The sequence below is a fragment of the Dama dama genome, chromosome 13, assembly GCF_033118175.1.
Source record: "Dama dama isolate Ldn47 chromosome 13, ASM3311817v1, whole genome shotgun sequence".
NCBI lineage: Eukaryota > Metazoa > Chordata > Mammalia > Artiodactyla > Cervidae > Dama > Dama dama.
The window spans coordinates 34346124-34373956 of NC_083693.1; the positions used below are offsets into that span (position 1 = coordinate 34346124).

Here is a 27833-nt window from a genome sequence, read left to right on the forward strand (position 1 = left end):
TTCCATCATGTGGATATGCTACAATTTGCTGAACCACTCACCTGTCAAATAAACATTTGGGTTGTTTCCAGGGTTTTGGGTTTTTTTTTTCTTTTGGCCATTGTGAATAGAGTTATGATGAATAGTACAGACATATGTTTTTATTTCTTTTGAGTAAATACCTAGGAGTAGAAAGTCTGGGTCTTACAGTAAATATACTTTTACTTTATGAGAAATTGCCAAGCTGTTTTCCAAAGCAGTTGTGGTTTTCCATTACCAGCAGAGATGGACAAGACTTGCAGTTATTCCATATCTTCCCCAAGGATAGTATTATCAACCTTCTTCATTTTAGCCATCCTAGAGGGTGTGCAATGGTCTCACTGTGGGTTTTTATTTTTGCTTTAAGATTTTTTATATTTTGGCTGCACTGGGTCTTAGTTGCAGCATGCAGGGGCTTCTCCCTAGTTGCAGCGTGTGGACTTTTGATTGCAGTGCATGGGTTTCTGTTGGTTGTGTCACACAGGCTTAGTTGCTCCACAGCACGTGGAATCTTCCCAGACCAGGGATAGAACCCATGTCTCCTGCATTGGCAGGCAGATTCTTAACCACTGGACCTTTAGGGAAGTCCTCTCATTGTGGTTTTAATTTGCATTTGCCTCATGATTAATGGTGTCCAGAATCTTTTTCATGTCTGTTGACCATCTACATTTGCGAAATGTGTGATCAAATTTTTTGCCAATTTTTAAATTAGGTCAATGGTCATGTTTTTATCAAATTGTAAGAGTATTATATTTATTCTGGATACAAGTCCTTTGTCAGATAGTAATGTGGCACATATTATCTCCCATTCTGTGACTTGCTTTATTTTTTTAAACAGTTATATTGAGATATAATTCACATACCCTCTCTGACTTCTCAACTGTAGCTTTTAAAAATAATTTTTAAAAGTTTGGTGATTTCTAAATTACCAATCTTTTCTTTTCCAGTTCAGGTTTTTTGTGTTGTCACTAAGAAATCTACCTGTTCCAAGGTTGTGAAGGTTTTCTCCTATGTGTTCCTCCAGGAGCTTTATAGTTTCAACTTAACATTTATGTTTGTAATCTGTTTCACTTTCATTTTTGTTTATGGCATCAGTTAGAAGTTGAGATTCCTCAAAGCTTTTTTCTTTTAACTAAGGTGCTAAACAAGCACACAGCAAGCTGTAGTTTGAAAGACCAAGTCACCAGCCAAGCCAGAAACGGTCAGTGATATCTCACCGTCACTTTGTTAAATACATTATTGCAGAATATAAAAGCCAGGGTTTGTGGTTTCCTGTGCAAACCTATTCCAGGTAGAAGTGCTCTGACACACACTTCCTGTTGACATCCATTCATGATTATTCATTCCCACCGTTAGTGCTGATTAATGCAAAAAGTGATTAATACTGAACACAATTGGTAGGGGGAGGGGAGGTGAAGGAGGAAAAGGAAAATGCTCTTCGCCCGCTGCAGACACTGCCCAGGTGACCTAGGATTTGCTAAGTAGCCAGAGCTACTTTGATCGGAAATATCTCCCTGCTAACTCACCCCAGTGTCCTAATCCCCACCGTTAAGAATCACCTGTGGTCCAGTGCTTAAGACTCCAAGTTTCCAAAGGAGTTGTTCCTATTAAGTCACTAAATTGTATCCAACTCTTCTTCAGGGGGCACAGATTCGATCCCTGGTCAGAGAGCTAAAGAGTGAAAGACAGGGAAGCCTGGCATGCTTCAGTCCATGGGATTGCAAAGAGACAGACTCGACAGCAACTGAACAACAACAGGGAGCTAGAATCCCACATGCTGCATGGCACAACCAAAAACAAAGAAAAAGAATCACCATGAGAGGTAAAACATATATTAACTGAAACCCCCTGTGAACATGCCCATAGCCTGAAGGGGCATAGGGAAAGGAGGCTCTGGTTTCTTTACTGGATCCTTCAACAACTTCAGAGGAAGGGTAAAACAAGCCCCAGGATGGGTAGAGATTGTATTGTGGGAGGAGAGGAAGAAGGAGAAAGTCTAGAGCAAGGTACAGTGCTCCCATATTACAATCAGATGTGCTGACCTAAAAATCAGAACACAGGGGCTAATAAATGACATCATTTTCCACTTTGTGAAAAAAATTTTTTATTTGTTTTTGGCTGCATCCGACCTTAGGGTTAGGTTGTAGAGGCACACAGGCTCAGTAGCTATAGATCATGGGCTTAGTTGCCCTGTGGCATGTGGGATTTTAGTTCACCAACCAAAGATTGAACCCATGTCCCCCGGATTGGAAGGCGGACCTTCCAATGGACCTTCCACTGGACCACACAGGAGTCCCTACTTTGTGAAATTTCTTAAATGGAGAGTTTAACAGTGGCTCAATGTTGAGTCATTTACCTGACTATCCTTGTTCAGATTCTCCCAAGGTATCCTCCATATCTCGCTGCCATATTCATAAACTTTAAAGGACACCTCTGAAGTGAGCTGAGAAGGCATCAGTAAAAAACCACATGTAGCCATTCAGGGGCCCTGGGGTCTTCAGAAAACTTGGATCCCAGAGGCATGTGGGCAGCAGACCTCACCCACTGTCAGTCTAGACTGTGGTGTAGTGGTTTAGTTGGTAAGTTGTGTCTGACTCTTTGTGACCCCAAGGACTATAGCCTGCCAGGTTCCTCGGCCCAAGGAATTTTCCAGGCAAGAATACTGGAGTGGGTTGCCATTTCCTCCTCCAGGGGTCGAACCCGGGTTTCCTGCATCTCCTTCTTGGCAGCGAATTGTTTACCGACTGAGCCACCTGGGAAGGGGCTTCCCTGCTGGCTCAGAAGGTAAAGAATCTGTCTGTAATTCGACCCCTGGGTCAGGAAGATCCCCTGGAGGAGGGCATGGCAACCCACTCCAGTATTTTTGCCTGGAGAATTCCCATGGACAGAGGAGTGTGGTGGGCTACAGTCAATGGGGTTGCAAAGAGTCGGGGCACGACTGAGCACAGCACCTGGGAAGCCCATCAATCTAGACTACTGACACTGAAAATGATTTGGGGGTAGTGGACACACCCTTAAGAAAATCTGCCAAAGTCGTCACCTTCCCGGTCATCCTTCTCTTAGTTCAGCCCCTGTTCCCTATATTGAGCTTTATCGTTTTGTTGTTAGACTCCCAGATGGTACACATCACATACAGCTATAAGTAATACATACAATTTATTCACTAAAATGGGGACAAAATTCCCATAACTCCAGAATGTCAAGTTACATCATCAAAGTTCTCTGTTTAGAAGTAGGAGTAAGTGTTGACAGTACTTCTTGTATGAGATAAAAAATTAGACAAATTTCACAATGTGGAGTGTCCTTTTCAGTCAATAGTATTGCTTCAGGCGACATAATGTCTCACAGATCTTTCCTGTAACTTCCATAAAAGTCAGCCAGCCAGATTTGGTTTCAAACTTCTTTACAAAGCCATTTTCCTACAAGAAAACAAAGTTAACATTTTAAAAATCAGTGGAGACTAAATTTGTTAGAATGAAAAGCAAATAAACTGTCATTTAATTAATATAGGTAGTCTCTATATTTTCACTGGCTTTATTCTATTCATCCTCATTACCATTCTCTATCTTCAATTCCAGACCACCCTAGAGCAGTACTGTCCAACAGAAATATAGTGCAAGCTACATATGTAATCTTTTTAGCCACAGGTTTTTTTTTTTTGCTGGATCTTTCTTATTTCCCCAAGCAGGGATTGAATCTTCTCCCTTGGCATTGAAACCATGGAGCCCTAACAATTGGACTGCCAGGGAATTTCCAGTAGCCACATATTTAAAAGTAAAAAGAGGCAAAATTAATTTTTAAAATATAATCAATTTATCTAAAAATATTATGATTTTGGGACTTCCCTGATGGTTCAGTGATTAAGACTTTGTGCTTCCAATGTGGGGGGCGTGGGTTTGATCACTGGTGGAAAACTAGGATCCTACATGCCTTGCTGCACATGGCCAAAAATAAATAAATAGATAAGCAAACAAATAAATTTTGATTTCAATATGTAAGCACGATGGAAATAAGATATTTTACTTTATTGGTACTAAATCTTTACAATCCAATGTGTGTTTGAACTTACAGCATATCTCAATTCAGACCAGCCACATTGAAACTGTTCAACAGTCACCAGTGACAAGTGGCCACTGCATTGGACGGCATAGCGCTAGAGGGTAGAGAGTCTATCTTATCCCCCCTGCCCTCCACCGCACTTTTTCTTCTGAATGTTTGGGACTAAAATATGCATTTATTAAATAATTTTCTTTATTGATTTGTTTTTGGCTGTGCTGTGTCTTTGTGGCTGCACGCAGGCTTTCTCTAGTTGTGGCAAATGAGTAACTCTCTAGTTTTAGTGCTCAGGCTTCTCGTTGTAGTGGCTTCTCTTGTTGCAGAGCAAGGGCTGTAGGTGCTTAGGCTTCAGTAGTTGCAGTATGTGGGCTCAGTGGACATGGCTCTCCGGCTCTAGAGCACAGGCTCAATAGTTGTGGCACATGGGCCTAGTTGCTCCAAGGCATGTGGGATCTTCACGGATCAAGGATTGAACCCATGTCTCCAGCATTGGCAGGCAGATTCTTTACCATTAAGCCACTAGGGAAGCCCCTGAAATAAGCATTTATTTGTAAACTCCTTTGTGCTGAGAGTCATGAGGATGCAACAGTAAAGCCAGATTACATTCATTCCTTTTTTTAATCAGACTTTTTTTTTAAAGAAGCATATAAACTGGACCCCCTGGAGTAGGAAATGGCAACCCAATCCAGTATTCTTGCCCAGAAAATTCCATGAACAGAGAAACCTGGCAGGCTATAGTCCATGGGGTTGCAAAGAGTCGGACACAACTGAGCAACTGAGAATGCATGTACACATAAACTGGACACTGTAGTTAATTAACTTTTGATATATTATTATAGAGCACCCTCACTGAAAAGCACCTCTAAGCTTATCCAGTCTAATGTCCTCTCTTATTTTGACAAATGAGGAAACGGAAATCCAGAAAAAAATGTAAGTAAGGTTACCTGATTTCTTAGTACCTGGACCTGTACTGAAATGCAAGCACTGCTCTTTTCACTCCATAAATTTTCAAACCACTCCAAAGAAGATTAGAAAATTGTTTAAAAAAATTTTTTTAGATGTTCATCTAGTAAAGTTCCATTTCTGGGGTTACAAATGTCTTCAAGTAGTTCGTAGTTCACAGTCTAGTGTGACTAACACGAAAGTGTAAACCAAACATATTTCTTTGACTGAGAACTCCATAATGCTGTGGAACTGTCTTTTGGAGCATCACCGGCAGCGAAGACTAACACCATTCAGGAGGAATTTTCCATTGAAAAGATTGCATAAGAAAGCCAACTTCTGCCTCCTTGTGAAGTGTGATGTCATGCCCAGAGGCACTTGCTGTCACAAGCTCCCAGAGGGGACAGGCTGCTCCTGCTTTTCTTCCTCTTTCTCCTGCCTTTACACACTCAGGCATTTCCCACACGTCCCAGGTGTGAGATCCACTTCAGTGCTCCTCTTCCTAGAATTTCTATAAACCCCGTACTGTGGGGGCACTCTACAATGATTTTTATTATTATCAACAATGATCACCATTATGATCAGGCAGTTAATGGGTTAATATGTCACCCTCTTATATTTAAGTTCTAAAGCAAGAACAAAGGAAAAAAACTGACAATTCAGCTATATGAAGATTCTTTTTTTTTTTAAGCTATAAGAAACTAAAATAAGAACAACAGACCAGGATACTATTTGTTACACATTTGCCATGAAAGAGTTCATTCAAACATAAGAGAAAATCATCAAGCCCTCAATAATTTAAAAGGCAAAGGCTGTTGAGAAGATAAATATCAATCATGAGCAAGTATATGGGAAAAAAACTCCACATTATCAGCTGTTAAATTTACATTTTAATAGAATCTTACTGTTTTTTAGACCTATTAACTTGACCTTGTTAATAGAAGTCTATTAAACCCTCAAGAATAATCTTTTTTTAATGGTTCCACCTAATGCTGATCAAATTGTGAGCTTGTCCCATTGGTAACAAAACTTTTGAAGGCAATGTGTATTCCAAAATGTATGAGTAGTGTGATTATAGATGAACCAATCATTCTATTGTAAGAAGGTGATCATGACGCAGCCGTCTTTTTTTGAGGCAAGGAATAAGACTTTATTCGGAAACCCAGCTGACTGAGAAGATGGCAGACTTTAGTCTCAAAGTAACCATCTGTTTGGCCCTGGATACCAAGTTCTTTTATAGTGTCAGAGAAAGAAGCAGTGAGGAACTAGAGTCAAAAGGCAGAATGGAGAGGGAGAGGCAGTGAAAGGCAGTCTTCTTTTATGTGGTGGGGGGTGGAAAACCATCTCCATGTTTAGTACTGAAGCATTATCTCTAAGAAGGAAAAACAGAAAACAACCCAAATGTCTAGCTGTTGGAAACTGCTTAAGTAAATTATGATGCATAAAAACGATGGGATAGTCTCTAAACATTGGAAGTGTTAACATGGAATATGTAAGGCGAGTTATTTTAAAAATTCCTCTGATGGCTCTAATCACTCTGCTATATGGGGAACAGAGCATCACAGGGCAAGCTTGGAAGCAGGGAAGCTGAGAGGAGCCTATTGACACAGTTAAGTGAGAGAAGAGAGTTGCTCCAATGTGCTGGGTGTGCAGAATCAGAATTTGCTGATGCATCAAATGCCGGCTATGCACAGGAGTCACAGAGGACTCCCAAGGGGAGAGAGCTGAGCTGGTCAAGTGGATAGGATACTCCACAAATACTCCCTGGAGGAGCCCTCAAGGAGGCCTGAACTACATCTAACCTTATTCTTCATTAAATGATTTTTAAATCTCAAGTTAAAATTCAAAAAGACATACAAGAAGAATCTGGCCCCCAAATCTATTTTATACATCAAAGGATATATAAAAAATTTTGAGCTTATATTACATCATTTTGGAAATGCCTTTGCCAGGCTGAACACTTGGTCAAGCATCTACACGCCTGTGTAGGTCCTTTGGTCTGCCCTCAAATTTACCAGACCATTATTGAGAGCTAGATGATCATAAGAAAATAAAACCTACTTTGCATAACTCTTATGACTCAGACTTTAACATGCTGGTTACATGGAAAGCACCAGTTCCGATTGTACATTCCTACTTTCAGAAGGGGCTTTCTTTTGGTATTGGAGTAGTTTTGAGAATTTGCATATTTAAACTTTTTGGAATTTCCCATGTAACCTTCACAGTTGTATTGTATCTGACAGTTTACAAAACACTCTTACAGAAAAGTTCTTTCAACTTTTAACTTTTAACGGTATTTATTATTGTCTTTATTATATATTATGTGAGGTGAAGTGAAAATGTTAGTCCCTCAGTTGTGTCCCTCTTTGTGAATCCATGGCTGTAGACACCCAGGCTCCTCTGTCCATGGGATTCTCACGGCAAGCATACTGGAGTGGGCATCCATTCCCTTCTCCAGGGGATCTTCCCCACGCTGGGATTGAACACGTGTCCCCTGCATTACAGGGGAATTCACTGTTTGAGCCACCGGGGAAGCCCATATATTATGGAAAATATTATTTTATATTATATTAGAAATTTGGGTCTCAAGTGACTTCAGTAACTCACCCAAGATCGCACTTCTAGTGAGTGGGAAAACCGGAATTTAGATCTCACTTTCAATGCTAGTTCATTCCATCACCCCATTAACAAATATTTGCTGGCTATGTTCTATACCACAGGCTCTGGGCCAAGCATGATGTATTTATTCAGTATGCATTAGATAGAGGTGATTCCTCTCATGTGAAACTGGAGGTAGGATATCCTTTCCACTCAACCAGCACAGGGCAGGAGAGTGTTTTACTGAAGTGGGCAAAAGCAGGAAAGCCACCTGGCTGCAAAGGAAAGGCAATCCCAGGCGGTGAGATGAGTGTATTCTCAGATGCATTCTGCTGGTTTTTAAGAACCAGCCTTTCCTCGTGAATGCCAAACTGCTTTAAAAAAGAAAAAATAGCACTGGTTCTCCTGTCAGATCTACGAGAGCCTTTTCATTCTAGTATGTAACGCTGGCAGAGACAGGAGGAAGTAATGGTAAATGTGGAAGAGGAATAAAAAGTGACATGAGAAGCAGCAAAGAAAAGAAGGAAAGAAAGGAAGGGAGAAACAAGGGAGAGGGGAAAGGAGGGAAGGAAGAAGGAAAGGAAAGCAGCTCAAGATGATAAAAATTAAAAAAAGAGCCATATGACCCAGCAATCCCACTCCTGGGCATACACAATGAGGAAACCAGATCTGAAAGAGACACGTGTACCCCAGTGTTCATTGCAGCACTGTTTATAATAGCCAGGACATGGAAGCAGCCTAGATGCCCATCAGCAGATGAATGGATAAGAAAGCTATGGTACATATACACAATGGAATATTACTCAGCCATTAAAAAGAATACATTGAATCAGTTCTAATGAGATGGATGAAACTGGAGCCCATTATACAGAATGAAGTAAGCCAGAAAGATAAACAACAATACAGTATACTAACGCATATATATTGGATTTAAAAAGATGGTAATGATAACCCTATATGCAGGACAGAAAAAGAGACACAGGTGTATAGAACAGACTTTTGGACTCTGTGGGAGAAGGCGAGGGTGGGATGATCTGAGAGAATAGCATTGAAACATGTTTATTATCAAGTGTGAAATAGATTGCCAGCCCAGGTTAGATGCATGAGACAAGTGCTCAGGGCTGGTGCACTGGGAAGACCCAGATGGATGCAATGGGGAGGGAGGTGGGAGGGGGTACAGGATGGGGAACACATGTAAATCCATGGCTGATTCATATCAATGTATGGCAAAAACCACTACAATATTGTAAAGTAATTAGCCTCCAACTAATAAAAATAAATGAAAAAAAGAATAAATCTCACTGGTCTTTTTTTTTCCTGTAGGGCATCTGTTTTAGATGGTGGCTAATATCTTAACTATAGCTGGTGATATAATTTCTGGAGATTACACCTATCTATTCAAGGAAGTTGGGCTTCCCCCGGTGGTGCTAGTGGTAAAGAACCCGCCTGCCAGTGCAGGAGTCATGTGAGACTCGGGTTCGATCCCTGGGTGGGGAAGATCCCCTGGAGGAGGAAATGGCAACCCACTCCAGTATTCTTACCTGGAGAATCCCATGGACAGAGGAGCCCTACAGTCCATGGGGTGCAAAGATTTGGACACAACTGAGCGACTGAGCAGGTATTCAGGAAACTTAGGCAATACTATGATGCTACTAATAATAACAGTAGCCCTAAACTTGTATTGAGTTTACTACTTAAGAAGGCTTTCTTTCTTTCCTTGCTATTCTCTAGAACTCTGCATTCAGTTGGATATATCTTTCCCTTTCTCCTTTGCCTTCTGCTTCTCTTCTTTTCTCAGCTATTTGTAAGGCCTCCTTAGACAACCACTTTGCCTTCTTGCATTTCTTTTTCTTTGGGATAGTTTTGGTTACCGCCTCCTATACAATGTTACAAACCTCCATACACCTGAAAGGTCAGGTATACCCTTCTAGAATTTCTCAGAGACATTTTCATACCATCCACTAATTATGAATTCCAGGAACTTACAACATTTACTGTGAATAAGTTAAAATTTTTCAGGAACATTTCTTAATTTTGTGTGTGTTACAAATACAGTCCAAGCTCATACGTTGTTTTTGCTGCTATTGTTGAGTCACCAAGTCGTGTCTGACTCTTTGCAACCCCATGGACTGTAGCCAGATAGGCTCCTCTGTGCGTGGAATTTTCCAGGCAAGAATACTGGAGTGGGTTGCCATTTCCTCCTCCAGGTGATCTTCCTGACCCAGAGATCAAACCTGCATCTCCTGCAATGGCAGGCAGAATCTCTACCATTGAGCCACTCATATAGAATTTGCCAACTAGGATTTCTGTACACATGGACCTCTGTGCTAGAGACCTTCTGCATTCACTTGAAATCTATGCAACATAATAGCTGCAATTTCCATCCATCCTTCAGTATAGCTCCCCACAGCAACCAGAAGAAATCATGACCAAACATCTCGCATGTTTTGTCCAGCCCCAAGTCAGGCTGAGTTCCAAGAAAAAAAGGTGATAGAGAAAGGAGAGTGATTGAAGGAAGCCCTTTCATTATGCAGAAAGATATCAAACAAAGTGCAAAAGACATCGAGTAAAAGATTAATACGTGTGATTTCATCAACTTTTAAAACATTTGTAAGCACTGAAAACATCTATAGTTTTAAAAGGCAGTCAACATATTAGAAGATATCCACCATATACAAGGGGCTTCCCAGGTGGTATTAGTGGTAAAGAGTCTGCCTGTCAATGCAGGAGATGTCAGAGACATTCGATCCCTGGGGAAGATTTCCCCTGGAGAAGAAAATGACAACCCACTCCAGTATTCTTGCCTGGCAAAGCCCATGGACAGAGGAGACTGGCAGGCTACAGTTCACAGGGTAGCAAAGAGTCAGACACGACTGAAGTGACTTAGCGTATATAAAACATATAAAAATAATTTGTGTCCAGAATATTCCAAGAATTCCCACAAATCAGTGAGAAAAAGACAAAAAAATGGGAAAATGGACAAAGGAGAGAAATAGGCAGTTCCCTGAATAAGAATTACAAATAGTCAATAAACATATGAAAAGATGCTCAGTGTGAAAAGACACTAGTAATCAAGGAAACTGGTTTAAAAAAGAATTAAAACAGCAAAACAGAAGATGTCCCTGGCAGTCCAGTGGTTAAGACTCTGCGCTCCACTGCAGGGGGCATGGGACTAAGATTCCATGTGCCACAGGGGGTGGACAACAACAACAACAAAAAGATAATTAGGTATGTATTTCTAAGCCAACAGAGTAGGGAAACTATGACAGACCACCATAATGTAATATTAGTCAACTGGGAAGAAAGGAAATGTGGTGTATTCCATTGAGCTGTGATAGGAGGGTAACTAGGTTAGAAACACTTAAGAGGACAAGCATCTACTAAGTTTGAAAATGTGTTGACACACGACTTAGCCATTCTATATCCCAGTATTCACCGTAGAAAAGCACACATGTACAGGGAAGACATGACTAAAGATATTCAATGAAGTATCTGGAATAACTCTGGAAATAAATAACTATCCATCAGCTAGAAATGGTCGTTCAACAGCATTCACATACAACAGCATATATGTAGTACTCGTGTGTGTGGCCATGTTGTTTGCAGGATCTTAGTTCCCCAAACAGGGATTGGAACCCATCCCCCTGCAGGAATCTTAATCACTGGATCTCCAGGGAAGTCTTTGTGCTGAGCTCAGTCATGTCTGATTCTGTTGGACCCCATGGACTGTAACCCTCCAGGCTTCTCTGTCCATGGGATTTTCCAGGCAAGAATAGTGGAGTGGGTTTGCCATGCTCTCCTCCAGGCAATCTTCCTGACCCAAAGATCAAGCCCATGTCTCTTATGTCTCCTACATTGGTAGTCAAGTTCTTTACCACTGAGCCAACAGGGGAGCCCCAAGGAAGTCCCTGTAGTACCCTCTAAAATACTTATTACATATCCCTGGGTGGGGAAAAAAAGCAGAATAAGTACCAAGAACTATTTACATAAATAATTTCTGAAAGGCTACCCATTCCAGTATTCTGGCCTGGAGAATTCCATGGACTGTGTAGTCGATGGAATCGCAAAGAGTTGAACACAACTGAGCAACTTTCACTTCAAATATTAGTATTAGTATTGTTAAATATTATTTAACAACTTATAATTTTTTTTACAAAGAAGTGCTATGTATATTTTCTATGGATATATCCAACAAGCTTTTTTTTTTTTTATTAATAGGGATGCTTTGCATGTAAAATAATTGATAACAGTGGACAGCTTTGAGAAGAGAGGAGGCCGGGGATTGTGGGTTGAAGAGAGGTTCTATGGGAAATCAGTGCCGTAAGAAAAGTGAGCATTAAGTTTATTGGAATATCAAGAAAAGCATGTACATTCAGCCGGGACAGGCCCCTTATCAATGAGTTATGTGGGGTTTCCCTGGTGGCTCAGGTGATAAAGAATCTGCCTATAATGCAAGAGACCCGGGTTCAATCCCTGGCTCGGGAGGAGGCCCCTGGAGGAGAGCATGGCACCCTATTCCGGTATTCTTGCCTGGAGAATCCCATGGACAGGGGAGCCTGGCGGGCTACAGTCCATGGGGCCGCAAAGAATCAAACACAACTGAGCATGCATGATATGCTACAATTTGAGTTGTAATCTAGGACCCCTGCATGGTTTCAGTTTTTGAGGCACTGATAATAAAGTGAATTTTTATTTGGAAAATCTTGAATAGATTCTAGCTGGTGATACAGTACATTATTTTTTTTTAATCATCAAGCTTTACTGGCCAGAATTTGGTATATTAGAAAACTGGGTGAGGCAGGGAGAGGGGGCAGGAAGCAACAAACTGGCAAAAATTTACACCTGTCTTTTGCAACATAATAAATACCTAAATATAACAGATTCTAATACCAACTCATCTGTACTAATTCTACATTGTCATGACAACCCTGGCAAGAGCTCAGTCCTGTGGACTAGACTCTGAAGAAGCATCAGGGAGGTGCTTTATTAATCCCCCAAACTCACTCCTCCAATTTACACTGTAGGAATAAAAATTGAAACCACAAGTGTTTCCCAGCTGTAAAGTTTTAAGATTCACTGGAAATCAGCTGGAAATGCCCTTTTTTTATTATTTGAATTTATTTGGCTGTGCTGGGTCTTGGTTGCACCATGTGGGATCTAGTTCCCTGACCAGGGATTCAAATCTGGGCCCCCTGGGTTAGAAGTGCAGAATTTTAGCCACTAGACAACCAGGGAAATTCCTCTTTATTTTAAATTTTAAAAAATTTTTAAGCAAACTACTCAAAGAAAATATAATCCTTTAGGTAGATTTCTTTTTTAAATTAGCAAAGAGACTTGCTATTTCAATTCCTGTTTTAAAGTAAAGAACAAAGAATACTTCCATCACACATACCCAGCCTCCATTTTGCCTTATCCATTCTCCTGTGTTTTCGGTGATGAACTCCGCCACAAAGTAAGAAATGTCCTTGCACATGTCCATGTCTGGGGCAATACACTTGCCCAGAAGTTTCTTGATAAGAATACCTGCAAAGGCGAATATGGTTACAATCCTGCCCCAGTTAACAATGCCATCTTCAAATTCCTTTTCCATCACTTGGTTGAATATTCTTCTGGCAGTGTCTATGGACACCACATCAAACTTATCCAAGCACTGCTTCAACGTTCTTTCCACTTCGTTCTGGACAGAGGAAGCCACAACTTGTAACACCCTGGATGTTTTGCTTGCCCCGGATCCAGGTTGCTGTATCTGCAACACATATTTCAGATAGTCCTCGGCCAGCCTGTGAACGTAGTTCAACTCAGTGTCAGTCATCTTCTCCTTTCCGGGGAGCAGAGTCTTCAGCCTGCTCACCTGCGAGTGACCAAGCCAGTCTGAAGCACAAGCTTGTGGAGCCTGGCGAAACATGACACATGATGGTATCTGGAGGCCGGTGGAATTTCTGTTTGCATCATCTAAAGCTATCCTTCCTCCTGGTCGCTTTCAGGCGTGGGCTGCATGTGAAAGAGAAAGTATAAAATGTGAAAGAGGAAAATGTCTCAAAGACAAGCCACTTCCTCATCCTGTAAGTGATTAATGTAGTTTTTGAAGTCTTAAATTCAAGGAAGCGGGGGAATCAGAACCCTCCTGCATTGCTGGTAGGATTGTAAAACAGTTTTCACGAACTTTCACTGTGAAACATTTGGCAGTTCCTCAAAAACTTAAATACAGAGACCCTTCCTGGGGGCCAGTGTTTAATTTCCACTTCCAACGCAGGGGGCGCAGGTTTTATCCCTGGTGGAGGAACTAAGATTCTACATGCCGAGTAGTGTGGCCAAAAACAAAGAAAAAAAGTTAAATATAGAATTTCCATATGACCCAGCAATTCCAGTTATAAGTATATGCCCAAAAGAAATGAAAATAGGGACTCACACAACTCCTGACATACGAATGTTCACAGCAGCATCACTTACAATAGCCAAAAGGTGGAGACAAACCAAATGTTCATCCACAGATGAAGGGATAAATGAATCGTGGAACGTTCTTAAACCACAGAAAGAAATGAAGTGTCCATACACTTTACAGCATGGATGAACCTCAAAAACAGGACGCCCAATGGAAGAAGCCAAATGTAAGAGCTCTCATACTGTATGATCCCATTATGTTAAATAGCCAGAATAAGTAAATCCACAGAGACAGAAAGCAAATCAGTGTTTGCCAGGGGCTGAGGGGAGAAGGGAGTAACTGCTGAGTAGGTACAGGTTTCTATCTTGTGATGAAAATGATTTGGAACTACATCGAGGTGGTGGCTGACTGCGAAACATTGTGAAGATGCTAAACATCATTAAATTGTACACTTTAAAATGGGTCATGTGGGGACTTCTCTGGTGATCCAGTGGGTAAGACTCCGAGCTCCCAATGCAGGGGGCCCAGGTTTGATCCCTGGTTAGGGAATTGCCACAACTAAGACCCAGCACAGTGAAATAAATTAATTAAATATAAAAAATAAAGGGAATAAAATAAAATGGATCATTTTTACATTGTGTGAATTTAACCCCCAAAAGAAAAAAAGTTCAATATAGCCCAGTGGCTAAGCTGAATTAATGAAAATTTGGAATACAGATTAGCAAACGGCCAGTAAACAGGGCCTCTCAAGCACTGCTGAGGCAACATGGCCCTTGACACTTTGATGCTCAGATAGGATGACATGGGGGGAAGAAAAACGTATCTGCTTTGTTCCTCACATCACATTTACCCCAGAACTTTGTTTTTTTAGGCAAATATTTGTTGCATAACTACCAGATGAACACAAATTTTTTAAAAGTACAATCAAGAATGAAAAATATGTTTCCCAAGAGCATTAAGCAACAGGTTAGGTGTTAAACACATACAAATCTAAAGACTGCAACACAAGATACTTCTAGATAAAACTAAAGGGGTTCAGGACTTCCCTGGTGGTCCAGTAGCTAAGACTCTGGGCTCCCAATGTAGGGGGCCTGGGTTGATGCCTCAGTGGGTAAGAAGTCCACCTGCCAATTCAGGGGCCACAGGAGATGTGGGTTCGATCCCTGGGTTGGGAAGATGTCCTGGAGAAGGGAATGGCTACCCACTCCAGTATTCTTGCCTGGAGAATGCCATGAGCCGAGGAGCCTGGTAGACTACAGTCCATGGGGTAGCAAAGAGTTGGACACGACTGCGCGACGGAGCACACACATAGGGAACTAGATCCCACATGCCACAACTAAGACCCAGCACAGCCAAATAAACAGATAGTTAAAAAAAAAAAAAGACAAAATCTTGCTATAAGCCAATAACTCTATTTCCTCTTATTAAGTCAGCCAAGTTGTCCAACGTGCAGATAGAATTTAGGGGCCAGAAGAAACACTAAACTTGGAGTCAGAGGACCCAAGCCTCATTCCTGCCCAAATCTCTGTTCCCTTACTCAGTATGTGCCCAGGGTTTGTAAAATGCAGCCATACACAATGAACTCCCAGGGGTGAGGTATGCAACTGATGACCTGTGACCTGTGTAGCACCTGTGACCACAGCTGGCACAATGTGGGGGCTTCATCAGCCCTAATTCTCCATCAATCTTTTAGAGACTAATGAGAAATTCAGCTTCCCAATAAGGGCATATCTTCCTAAACGTTCAGGTTCAAATGAATTGCAAATCTGTCACTCATTTAGCTTTGGCACCAGTTCTGGGAAACAGTTGGTGGAAACGGTGAAAGTGTTGGCTAAGAAGAGCCCTGGGGAACAGAGTATGTGGCAATGAAGGCAGTCAGGGCACTGTATCCCTGTCTGCCGGCCGCATCTTTCTGTCGACCGAGGAGCCAGGGTTGCTAGTAGGCAGGAGTAGAGAGTGGGAGAAAGAGTAAACAGTGCAGGGGCCCTAGAGAGATGAGATTCACTATTTTTGTTGTTGTTGTTCTATCCACATGTGGAGTAACTTTAATTCTTCGCCTCAGTGTCTCTGAAGAGTGGCAAACAGAAGAAAAAAAAAAATCCCACATACCTTGTATTTCTGAATTATCTCCAAAGGGTTAAGGAGGACGGGAGAGCTGCTGCTTAGGGTGCTGGCTGAGAGGGACTTGTGGTGGCCATGAAAATGCACCCCTGGGACTTCCTTGGTGGTCCAGTGGTTAAGGCTCAGCCTCCCAATGCAGAGGGTGCAGGTTAGATCCCTGGTCGGGGAACGAAGACCCTATATGCCACAGGGTGTGGCCAAAAGTTTAAAAATAAATTAATTAATTACTTAAATTAAAAAATAAAAATTTTTGGTAAAAATAAAAAAGAAGAAAGAAAACAACAATGTACTCTGAACCTTGTACCACAGTGGTGTAATTGATCAAGGGCCCCACGGCTCGGCCCTTAATCTATCGCCCCCATGACTTGGCATGAAGGTTGTGCTGCCTGCAGGCTGTCCCTGTCGATGACTAGTCAAGGCAGGAGTAGGAAGAACCATCCCTGTAGGTCAACCTCCTTTGAAAGGTGGCTCGATGACTCATCATCAGCTTCGTGAAGAATGGCTGAGACTTTGCTCCAACTGAGACTCTTCCTCCTGGGTCCTCCTTCCTCCTGGTTCTTCTTCAGCCAGGCCGGCCCACACTGTGGTCTGACAGCTCCCTGCCCGTCCTCCCTCACAGGCATTCCCCCCACTAAATCTCTCACACATCTAATCCTCTCTTGGCACTTTCTGCCTAGAGTTATAGAACAAAGGAGCACACAGACCTGTGGTCAAGTCACTTCTCTGGGATTTTCCCTGGGGGGGTTCCTCCTCCCCTCCTCCCACCACCCGAGACAATGCCTCTTGGCCCACAGGAGCAGGAAGCCAAGTGCAGGCAGCTTTTTCTCCTCATGGTGCATATCCTCGAGCACCATACGAACCATGGCAATGATGGAAAAATGTGTTATATCCTGCCACCCCCCCACCCCTGCCCAGTTACATTCCTGTGATGATGAGCATTTCTGGAAAAATAGTATGAGCAGGTGGTTTAGGAGTTATTGTAAAGGGGACCTACCTGGTGGTCCAGGGGTTAAGATTTTGCCTTTCAATGCAGGCAAAACCTTTCAATGCAGGTTCGAACCCTGGTCTGGGAGTTAAGATTCCACAAGCCTCTGGGCCAAAAAACCAAGACATAAAATAGAAGCAGTGTTATAACAAATTCAAGAAAGACTTTAAAAAAAAAAAAAGTCTGACTTTAAAGAGCTGCAGTTCAGTCTCCTAAGGTCAGGGTCTACTACCTTTTTCCCCCTCTCTTGCCAGTGTTCGAGCCTGGACCTAGGGAAGCCAGGGACAGATCTCTGTTGAATAAATAAAACACGACCAATCTCACACCTGGAGCCAACTACATTTAGGGCTCTGGGTTCCTGATCTGGAATTGAAAAGAAATTGTTGTAAAAAGTCTTTAATATTATAGTCTGCTTTAGTTTATTTTGCAGCATTTCCAAATAATCACTTTTCCTGAATAGGTGGAGGAAAGATGAAGTCTTTTCCAAAAAGAATTATTTGTATATAAAGTATGAAAAGACTGGAATGGGGTGTGTAGGCTTAAAAAACAATCACAACCTAAAAGTTGAGTTGTTTTATTCAGTGGGAATTTTTAGGACTTCAGGCTAGGAGGTAGCATCTTAAGTAACCCTGAAAGAACTACTCCAAGGAGGTGAGGTGGGAGCCAGTTTATACAAGTTTTGCAACAAAGGGAAGGTAGCCTGAAGGTCAAAAGGTTATTGTTTGTTAAAGGAAAACCAGACGTCTCAAGATAGTGCTTTTCTTTGTATAGGAAGATGCAGGAGGCTGGGCTTACTGAAATCATTCCTTTGATGTGCACCCCAGGTATCTGGGACCAGTGTCCTGTGCTCTCTCATCCTGAGTTTCTTCAGGGCTTCCTGTAGGGCATGGCTGCAGTCTGATGGCTGCTAGATAGCAGGTGTTCTTTCCTTCTTAAGCTCCTTCAGGCTCCCCAACTCTAGAGTGTGGCACCTGCTGATGACTGTGAAATTCTTACTGATAGGGCAGGAAATGTCCCATTTCTTGAGTGTGTTGAGATGGAGGGCCGTGTGGGACAGAGACAAGTAGCTGATCATGAAACAGGTGTAGCCAGAGGACGTATCCTTTGTTAATGCCACTGTGACCTGGGTTTGCATTCACCAGGCTCCAGGGCTTCCCTGGTGGCCCAGACAGTAAAGTATCTACCTGCAAAGCAGTAGATGTAGTTGGATCCCTGGGTCGGAAGCTCTCCTGGAGAAGGGAATGGCAACCACACCAATATTCTTACCTGGAGAATCCCATGGACAGAGGAGCCAGGTGGGCTACAGTCCATGGGGTCACAAAGAGTCAGACAGAACTGAGCAATTAAACACACACACACACACACACACACATGTGAACTACGCCTTCATGTCTATCTGTGGTGTTTATGTAAATTGCCACATCTGTACACATATGTTACCTACTGCTTTCTAACTGCTTCCTCACAAAGGAGTTCCCCAAAATCAGTGGCTTCAAATGATAATCACGCATTTTGCTCATGAAATGAACCTTGGGCAGGGCTCAGATGGATGAATGGTCTCTCCTCCACGGTGTCTGGGGTTTAGCTGGAATGTTTAAAACAGTGGCAGCTGGAACAGCTGGGGTTGGCTGGGTGTCTCTCTTCACGTAGTCGCAGAATTTTTCTGTGTGGTCTGTCCAGCGTGGCAATCTCAGATTGGTCATACTTCTCATGTGGTGGCTAAAGGTGCCAAGAGCAAGCATTCCAGTGACCAATATAGGAGTTGAATAGCCTTTTATAACCCAGGTTAGAATTCACAGAGTATCAGAACTTCCCTGGTGGTCCAATGGTTAAGAATCCTTGCTAACACTGCAGGAGGCATGGGTTCAATCCCTGGTCAGAAAACTAATATCCTACATGCTGTACAGCCACCCCCCGAATGAAAAAAAAAAGAAAAGAAAAGAACTCACACAGTATCATTTCAAAACTACTCTAGTTGTACAAGTTATTACATGACTGCTCAAATTCAAGGAAAGGAAACATAGATATTTTTATTGATAAGAAGAGTGTCAAGAATTGGTAGCCATGTTTTAAAACTGCCACAAACATGCAACTCACATCCAAAGTCACTTATAGACACAATCAGGTACAATTTAACCAGTGTCACTCTCTTACACTGATGCTGGGAATGATTGAAGGCAGGAGGAGAAGGGGACGACAGAGGACTAGATGGTTGGCTAGCATCACCGATTCAATGGACATGAATTTGAACAAGCTCTGGGAGATGGTGAAGGACAGGGAAGCCTGGTGTGCTGCAGTCCATGGGGTCCCAAAGAGTCAGACACGACTTAGTGACTGAACAACAACAATACCCTCCTGCCATCCTTTGGATTGGGAAAGCAGGAAGGCAGTTCAAATCTTGGAATGATCCAGGAGGTCCTTCAAAGCCACCTTGCTCACCTCTATAACCATCAAGTTACTGGAGGTCTGAGAATCCTCTGAAGTAGACTCTCCAAAGACAGAGGTATTCTAAGTGGCCTGAAGCACAACTGCCTGAATATTTCATTTCATCTCCCTCCTGACCTCGGAGATCTCATTAGGTCATGAGCCCACCTCCTGCTATGACCCAGGAGGAAAGAGCAACTACTGACAGAAGTGGAGTTTTGATGGGGAATCTGAGGGGAGAACCCTGAAGCTACCCTGGCTGATGAGTGGCCAGAGGAACCCAAACTCCGGGACGAGGGGCCCGTGTGCATGACTTCAGGAAGGGGCTGCTGAGGTCAAGCTCTCTTTTCTCCAAAAGCAGACATTGGGAGGAAACTTGCTGCGCTTTCAGCTGTTTCAGAGGGGCCCAAGGAAACTCCCAGCCTGGCTCACTCTTCAGGGCCTCTGAGCTTATTGTGACAACTTCCTTTTTCCACGCCTCTGACTGGGGCCCAGCAGAGAACAATGGTCTTCAGTGGGAACGCCATCGAAACACAAAAGGGAGGGGGGAATAGAAGTCACCTGTGTGCCCCCCACCCCTACATCATCTCCCTGGTCTGGTGGGGCCAAGCCTTGATCATCAGAAAGCACAATGGAAGCTTGTCCACACTCTGTGTCAGGAAAAATGAGTTGCTCAGTATGACAGGGCTCCCAGCAGAAGCTTGGTTCCTATCTGAGGAGATCAATATCTGGGAAATCCTATGAGCAAAATAAGCAGGCGGGACTTCCCCCAGCTCCCCTGTCGAATTTGGAGACAAGGCTGAAAGTGGGCCCTGGAGAGAACAACCAGTTGTGAACCAAGGAAGCTGAGAGGCAGAGAGGGAAGACAGCAGGCATCATAAATGCGGCTGTTGGGGTGGGTTTTTGACTAACATTGTAGAGGCTACAAAGGAGATGGAGATGAAAAGAGGAGGGGAGAAAACCAAGGAATGATTGCCATTCCCTTCTCCCGGGGATCTTCCTGATCCAGAGATTGAACTCAGGTCTCCTGCATGGCAGGCAGAATCTTTACCGTCTGAGCCACAAGGGGCTGAAGCTGTATTACTATGTCTGTGAAGTTTTACTTGGCAAAGCAAAAGTAAAATTATCTTTTCTTTCCCCAAATGTCATTTCAGGGGAAGTACAAGACAGAAGCCTATTTGAATAGGACCTTCAAGTGATCTGGGTAGAAGGCCTCGGACTTTCCACTCCCTAAATGGAATGGCCATAAGACACAAAGCAAATGCAGGAAGTGTACTTGGTGAGAGCAAGTGAAACTAGGCCCCTTAAGGGCAAGTCTCTGCTGGAGAGGCCAGAACTCAGATTTCCCCAAAGAGCGAAGCGCAGACACCCCACAGCCACTCATTAGGCTAATCGCTCAACAAATTTTACAAAGCGCCCACCATGCACTGGCCCTGCCCTGGAGCTGGGGATGGGTATGCAGGGAGTTTGTTTCATTAGCACAGGTGTAAGGGGATCTCACATAAAACCACTGGAAAATTCAAATGCAGAATAAGTGCCACGAGACTCCGAGACATGAAAGTTCAGCCTGAAGGAGAAAGTAAGGACTTACCAGAGAAGGCTGGGATGTGGCCATGCTTCCTGCTTTGGGAAGGAAGTTGGTAAAAGTGAATGAAGTCCTTGTGCAGAAAGGAGGGGGGCTGACAGATGGTGAGAGGGTCCCCGTGGCCTTCCAATCCTTTGTTCCAGTTGTTCCATCCCTGTTCAGGTATCTGAGACATCTCAGGGTGCTTCCTATAAATTCTTAAAAAAAAAAAAAATTATTGGCTGCTTTGGGTCTTTGTTGCTACATGCAGGCTTTCTCTAGTAGTGAGAGGGGGCTACTCTCTAGTTGGGTGCGGTATGTGGGCTTCTCATTGTGGTGGCTTCTCTTGTTCTGGAGCACAGGCTTTATGGCATGCAGGCTTTAATGGTTGAGGTACATGGGCTCAGTAGTTGTGGCTCATAGGCTTAGCCCCAAGGCATGTGGGATGTTTGTGGACCAGGGATTAACCTGGTGTCCCCTGTGTTTCAAGGTGGATTCTTAACCATTGGACCACCAGGGAAGCCCACTAAATTCTTCTTCTTGTCAAAGTAAGAGTTGCTTCATGGAAGGGCTTCAAACAAATATATTTCCCCAACACAGTGCCAGCAGAAGAGCAGGCTTTGTCTCTGCTAAGAACTTTCCTGAAAAAATGGTCCAGATTAAAGTGTCCTAAGAAACACAGTTCATCATCGAGGGAGGTGAACAGTGGCTGCCATGAGCTGGATGCATTGTGAGTGTCAGGTCTGGTGTTTCTCCCTTTCCAGTGTGGAACAGTTGTCAGGGAGTGTTTGACGGAGGATTCCTACGTGCTGTCTCTCATGAGCCCTTTGTCCCTCTTCAAGCGGAACAGCACGCTGCTCCCAGGGACTGAGGTCATTGTGTGAGGCAGGCTTGGGTCTCCTTTAGTAAACATTCTCTTTTTGACAAAATTGCTTAGTCTTGTTCCCCTTTCTTGAGATATGGATTGCCTCCTGACCTTGTGACTAAGATTACCCCTTGTTCCCTTGGTAACGGTTGCCGACATTTGGTTTTCTGATCTCTATCATTCCTGAAAGAAGTTTCTTGTACCACAGCCTAAAATCATTAAAGCACCTTTGCTTCATCAGAGCTTAGGTCCCCGTCTTTTTTGTCTCTCTTTCTCTCTCTCTCTCTTTCTCTCTCCTTTTCTGGCTGATTCTCTGGAGCGTGGAGACCCGTCGTGCTCACTTTCCTGCCCAGGCTTCTAAGACACTCTCGAGAAGGCACTTTGTGCCTTCACCCCCTTGAGGGGGTGCCTGGTGCCTTTGTGAGTGATGCAAGTCCTGTGTCAAGGACTTTATTGGTCCTCTGCATAAACCAGGAAATATCAGCCTCTTTCTCTCTTTTACTTTCTTTTTTTTTTTTTCTCCTCTTTTACTTTCTTATCCTTGACTCTGTACCACCAGGTTCTGGTCCATTAAAGGACCCCAACAAGTGGCGCCCGAACAGGGACACTGGTATACGTGGCCTTTTGGGCAGAGTGACTCAGGACCTATTGAGGTTGGTAAGTACTAAGACATGGGTCAAACAGCTGGAAAGCCTCATCATTTTTCTACTTTACTTCATCATTTTTTTAAAGTTCAGGGACTTCTGGTTTCACGCCAATGAATAGAGGCTTGCCTTCAAACAGTAGTTGAATATAATCCCTGGTTCCCTGATGAAGGCAGTTTTGATTTAGAAATTTGGCACCGGGTCAAAGAAAATGTTGAACGAGCCGCCGGGCAAGGAGAAAATATTCCAATTGATTTTGGCCCTTATGGGCTCTCATTAAAGCTGTAATGCTGCCATTTCAAGGTAATTCTAGCTCTCCCGATATTCGACAACAGACAGAACACTTATTGCATGAATATGAATTAGATGATGAAACTTTACAAAAGGCTCAATTAGAACAACATAAAATATTTCAAAACTTTCCTACTAGCCTTGCCCCGGCTGCTCCAACTCCTCCTCCTCTTCCTCTGCCAGCGGGCACAAATCCAGAGGTCTCTCCTTTGTTAAAACTTAATGATTCTGATAACGGCTCTCCTGAGGCATTTCTTGATACCAAAACTGGCAACACTTTTATGGACAATTATGATAAGTCCTTGACACAGACTCATACTTACAAAAAATCAGCACTTATCTGCTTTCCTTCGCAACAGAGACTTTCTGAATTACTGGCTTTGCAGTCACAAGTTTCTGATGCCAATAGTTTTTCTGTCCTTCCAGTTTTAAGAAATTCTGACACTCAAGGGCACATAATACCTCAATATGACAGTATTAATCTTTGTCACATGCAACAAATGAAAAAGCCTATAGCTATGTATGGCCCACATTCACCTTTTACAAGAGAGCTTCTAAATGTTGTGACATCTTCTATTGGAAACTTTATTCCCTATGATTGGCGAACTTTAATAAAAGCTCTCCTTAAACCTGGAGAATATCTTCAGTGGACAATGTGGTTTCATGATATAGCCAGAGATCATGCTAACAAGAATGCTCGAGCTGGCACTCCCCAAAATCAAATTACTTATGAAATGTTAACTGGCTCTGGACAATTTGATACTATAGAAGCTCAAATACAATGCCCTCCTTTGTTGCATGAACAATTAAAAACAGTGGCCCTTGAAGCTTGGGATCGAATTACTCTTCAAGGAGAGCCTACAAGTAGTTACACTAAAATATTACAAGGACCTAATGAAAGTTATGCTGATTTTTTTTTGCTAGATTAGAAACTGCTATTTCCCGTACTGTAATTGGAGAAGAAGCCAAAAGACAGCTAGAGAGATTACTTGCTTATGAGAATGCAAATCAGGAATGTCAAAGAGCTATCGCTCCAATTCGTGAGACTGGAACTATTATTGATTATTTGAAAGCTTGTCACAATCTAGAATCGGAAACTCAAAAGATGCAAATGCTAGTTGAGGCAATGGCTGCTACTTTTAGAAAGGGAAATGATGGATGCTTTACATGTGGAGACAAAAATCATTTAAAAAGGGACTGCCCTAAGAAAGCTAAGAAAAAAAACCAAGAATTTGCCCTTGCTGCCGTAGAGAAATGCATTGGGCCAAAGATTGTAAATCTAAATTTGATATTGATGGAAAACCTATTCCGGGAAACTCCAAACAGGGGACCCCCCAGGTGCCCTACAACAAAAAATATTTCCCCAGGGGCAAATTCTATCTTTTCCCTCAAACCCTCAACATCTGGCAGTGCTGCCATTGATATACCAGCCCTAAATGATTTTTCCCTTTACCCTAAAGCAATCCCTTCTAGAGTGCCTACCGGATTTTTTGGACCCCTGCCCCCACAAAGTTTCGGTCTTTTGCTTGGCCGATCTAGTCTGACTTCTAAAGGAATTACTGTTCACCCTGGAATAATTGATTCAGATTATAAAGGAGAGATTCAAATTATGATGTCATCTCAGATTCTATGGCAATTCAAAAAGGGGGACAAAATTGCTCAATTACTTCTTTTACCTTACATTTCTATTAACTCCTCTAATAATGTACAGACAGGTGGATTCGGCAGTACGGATCAAAAGACAATCTTTATGGACATCATTAGTATCTGAGTATGCCCAACCAAATATAAATATCAAAATTAACTGTAAAAGATTTTCCAGTCTCCTTGACACTGGATCTGATATTACTAATATTTCCAAACATGTATGGCCCAAATCCTGGCCTATACAAAAGACCTCTTGCCAAATTGCAGGAATTTCTCAAACAAAAGTACAAGAAGTTTATCAAAGTGTTCAAATATACCCATGTGAGGGACCAAAAGGCCAACCTGCAACATTAAGATCTTATGTGATAAATGTACCCTTTAATCTAATAGGAAGGGACTTACTTATGCAATGGCAGACTCAAATACACATTCCACATTTTGCCTAGGGGCCACTGCTCATTTAACAAACAAAGCAATTATTAAAATAACTTGGAAGAATGATGAGCCTATTTGGACAGAGCAGTGGCCCCTTACGAAAGAAAAATTACAGGCTGCTAAAGAACTTATAGACATGCAATTAGAATTGAAACATATTGAGGAATCTTGCTCTCCGTGGAACTCTCCTATTTTTGTTATAAAAAAGAAATCTAACAAATGGCACCTCTTAACAGACCTTAGAAAAGTTAATGCATCTATGAAACCTATGGGTGCATTATAACCAGGAATCCCATCACCTACTACTATTCCTCAAAACTGGCATATTATTATTATTGATTTACAAGATTGCTTTTTTAATATACCTTTACACCCTTTAGACCAAGAGAGATTTGCTTTCTCTCTCCCTTTTCCTAACCACAACGGGCCTCATAAATGATATCAATGGACTGTGCTGCCTCAAGGAATGATGAATTCTCCCACCATGTGTCAATACTACGTGGCTAAAGCCCTTGAGCCTGTGAGAAAACAGTTTCCTGACTTTCTTTTTATTCATTATATGGATGATATATTATTTTCGGCTCCATCTGTTTTAAAAACTCAACACATGTTTGATATAGCTCAACTATGCTTAAAAAACTCTGGGTTAATCACTGCCCCTGAAAAAATTCAAACCTCTACACTTTACCATTACTTAGGATTTATTGTTAATAGTGTATTATTTCTCAATTAACTCAGATTCATACTGATAAATTATCAACTTTAAATGATTTTCAAAAACTCTTGGGCGATATAAATTGGATTAGATCCTCATTAGGCATTTAGAAATTTGGCACCGGGTCAAAGAAAATGTTGATTATCAACTGACTAATCTATTTAATACTTTGAAAGGAGATCCTAATTTAGATAGCCTTCGTTCACTTTCTCAAGAAGCACAAGAGGAACTCTATTTAGTGCAAAATAAATTACAAAAACAGTTTCTTACTCGCATCAGATTAAATTTACCTCTAGAATTATTTGTACTGCCCTCTCTTCCTTCTCCCACAGGACTTCTTGCCCAACAAAAACACCCAATAGAATGGATTTATACACATTTTAGAGGAATAAAGTCACTTACACCTTACCTTGATTTAATTGCTCTTATCATTATCAATGGAAGAAATAGAACTAAAACTTTAATTGGCTCTGATCCTCATAAAATTGTAATACCTATCAATAAATCTCAATTTGAGAACGCGTTACAAACTTCCACAGGTTTTCAAATAGCCTTTCTAGAATATTTTGGAGAAATTTCATTCCATCATCCATCTAGCAAGCTATGGAATTTTTTCAAAAATACTGAATTTATTATTTCCCACATCATCAGCTCACAGCCTATACCACAAGCTGAAGTTTTCTATATAGATGGAACTAAAACTGCAAGAGCCTCATTCTGGTCTCTCAAAGAATATAAAGTCTTTTACACTAAGTTCCATTCTGCTCAACAAAATGAATTATATGCTCTTATTCAAGTTATTTGCCTACATCCTTACCCCATTAATATAGTCTCTGATTCCTTATATTCAGTTTTTGTTTTAAAGAATATAGAAACCTCTACTATAAATTCCAATCAACCTATTATTCAACAACTTTTTTTCAGAATTACAATCCATTATTAGAAACCGCACTTCTCCCATTTATATTACCCATATTCAGGCACATTCCTCCCTTCCTGGTCCTATGACTCATGGTAATGAACAGGCTGATAAACTTGTTTCTTTTGCTACTCCAGAAGAACAACATGCTCTACTGCACAACAATGCTGGTTCGCTACACCAACTATAGAAAATTCCATACTGCCAGGCTAAAGAAATTATTAATAATTGCTCTACTTGTAAAAATCCCTACATCTTCGACCCATTGCACAAGGTACTAATCCTTGGGGATTGCAGCCTAATGAACTATGGCAGATGGATGTGACTCATTGTCCTGAACTTTCTCATCTTCCTTCCTACATGTCTGTATCAACACCAATTCTTCTTTTATATGGGCCACATCTCTTCGCAGTGAAGCTACACATCACGTTATAACTCACTTATTAGCCTGCTTTGCTGTAATGGGAACTCCTAGTTCTATTAAAACAGACAATGGCTCTGCCTACACTTCAATATATTTCAAACAATTTTTACAATCCTTTTCTATTAAACATATTACTGGCATTCCTTATAATCCACAGGCACAAGGCATAATTGAACAAGCACATCACACACTAAAATTACAAATAAAAAAAATTGAAAAGAGGAAAATACATAGGAACATTGCTGTCTTCCTTATCTAAAACAGACTTGACTAAATTCCAACATAAGATATTTTCTAAACCTGCAAATATTGTTAATACAGCTTTATTTGTTTTAAATTTTTTAAACTTACCACAAGGAGATATCTTGACTAGAGCAGAAAAACATTTCGAAGAATTGAAGGATTCTTCTCTTCCTCGGCCCATTTGTTACCAAGATGGGTTAAATAAACAATGGAAACTTGGGAAATTAATCTTACAGGGAAAGGGGTATGCTTGTATTTCCCCAGATGGATCCAAAGAGCTCATATGGCTTCCTCTTCGGAAGATCCGAGGCAGGGGGGCCCCCAGCCTTCAAGATAGAGAAGAGACAACAAAAACCCCGGGAAGAAGAAATTCCAATACGGGCCATGACAGCTCTAAAAATCTCCAGAAAATGCCACTCTCGGCGGCATCAACCTTATGATCTCCCCTCTTGGGGACAAATAAAAACACTCACTTTGATAATCAAACTGAAAATCTGGTTTCTCAATAGGGAATGCCTCGGAATCCTGAAAATGTTTTAGTTGCCCTGCTTGCTTTGCTT

The 27833-nt window shown here is 41.9% G+C and overlaps 1 protein-coding gene and 1 long non-coding RNA gene across 2 annotated transcripts in view; one reads left to right on the forward strand and one right to left on the reverse strand.

Annotated features, from left to right (window-relative positions):
* LOC133067852 (uncharacterized) overlaps positions 1-4244 on the forward strand; it is a 13861-nt gene extending 9617 nt beyond the window's left edge. The window contains exons 3-4 of the long non-coding RNA XR_009695420.1: positions 1660-1840; positions 4090-4244. This is a non-coding gene — a long non-coding RNA (uncharacterized LOC133067852). The remainder of the gene's footprint in view (positions 1-1659; positions 1841-4089) is intronic.
* Positions 3156-27833, reverse strand: BCL2A1 (BCL2 related protein A1). The gene is made up of 6 exons (XM_061158837.1): positions 27382-27833; positions 21118-21308; positions 17112-17208; positions 16106-16294; positions 13007-13605; positions 3156-3437 (listed from the first exon to the last, which is right to left on the reverse strand). The coding sequence occupies exons 5-6, from the start codon at positions 13517-13519 to the stop codon at positions 3330-3332; spliced, it is 621 nt and encodes a 206-aa protein (XP_061014820.1). The 5' UTR covers positions 13520-13605; positions 16106-16294; positions 17112-17208; positions 21118-21308; positions 27382-27833; the 3' UTR covers positions 3156-3329.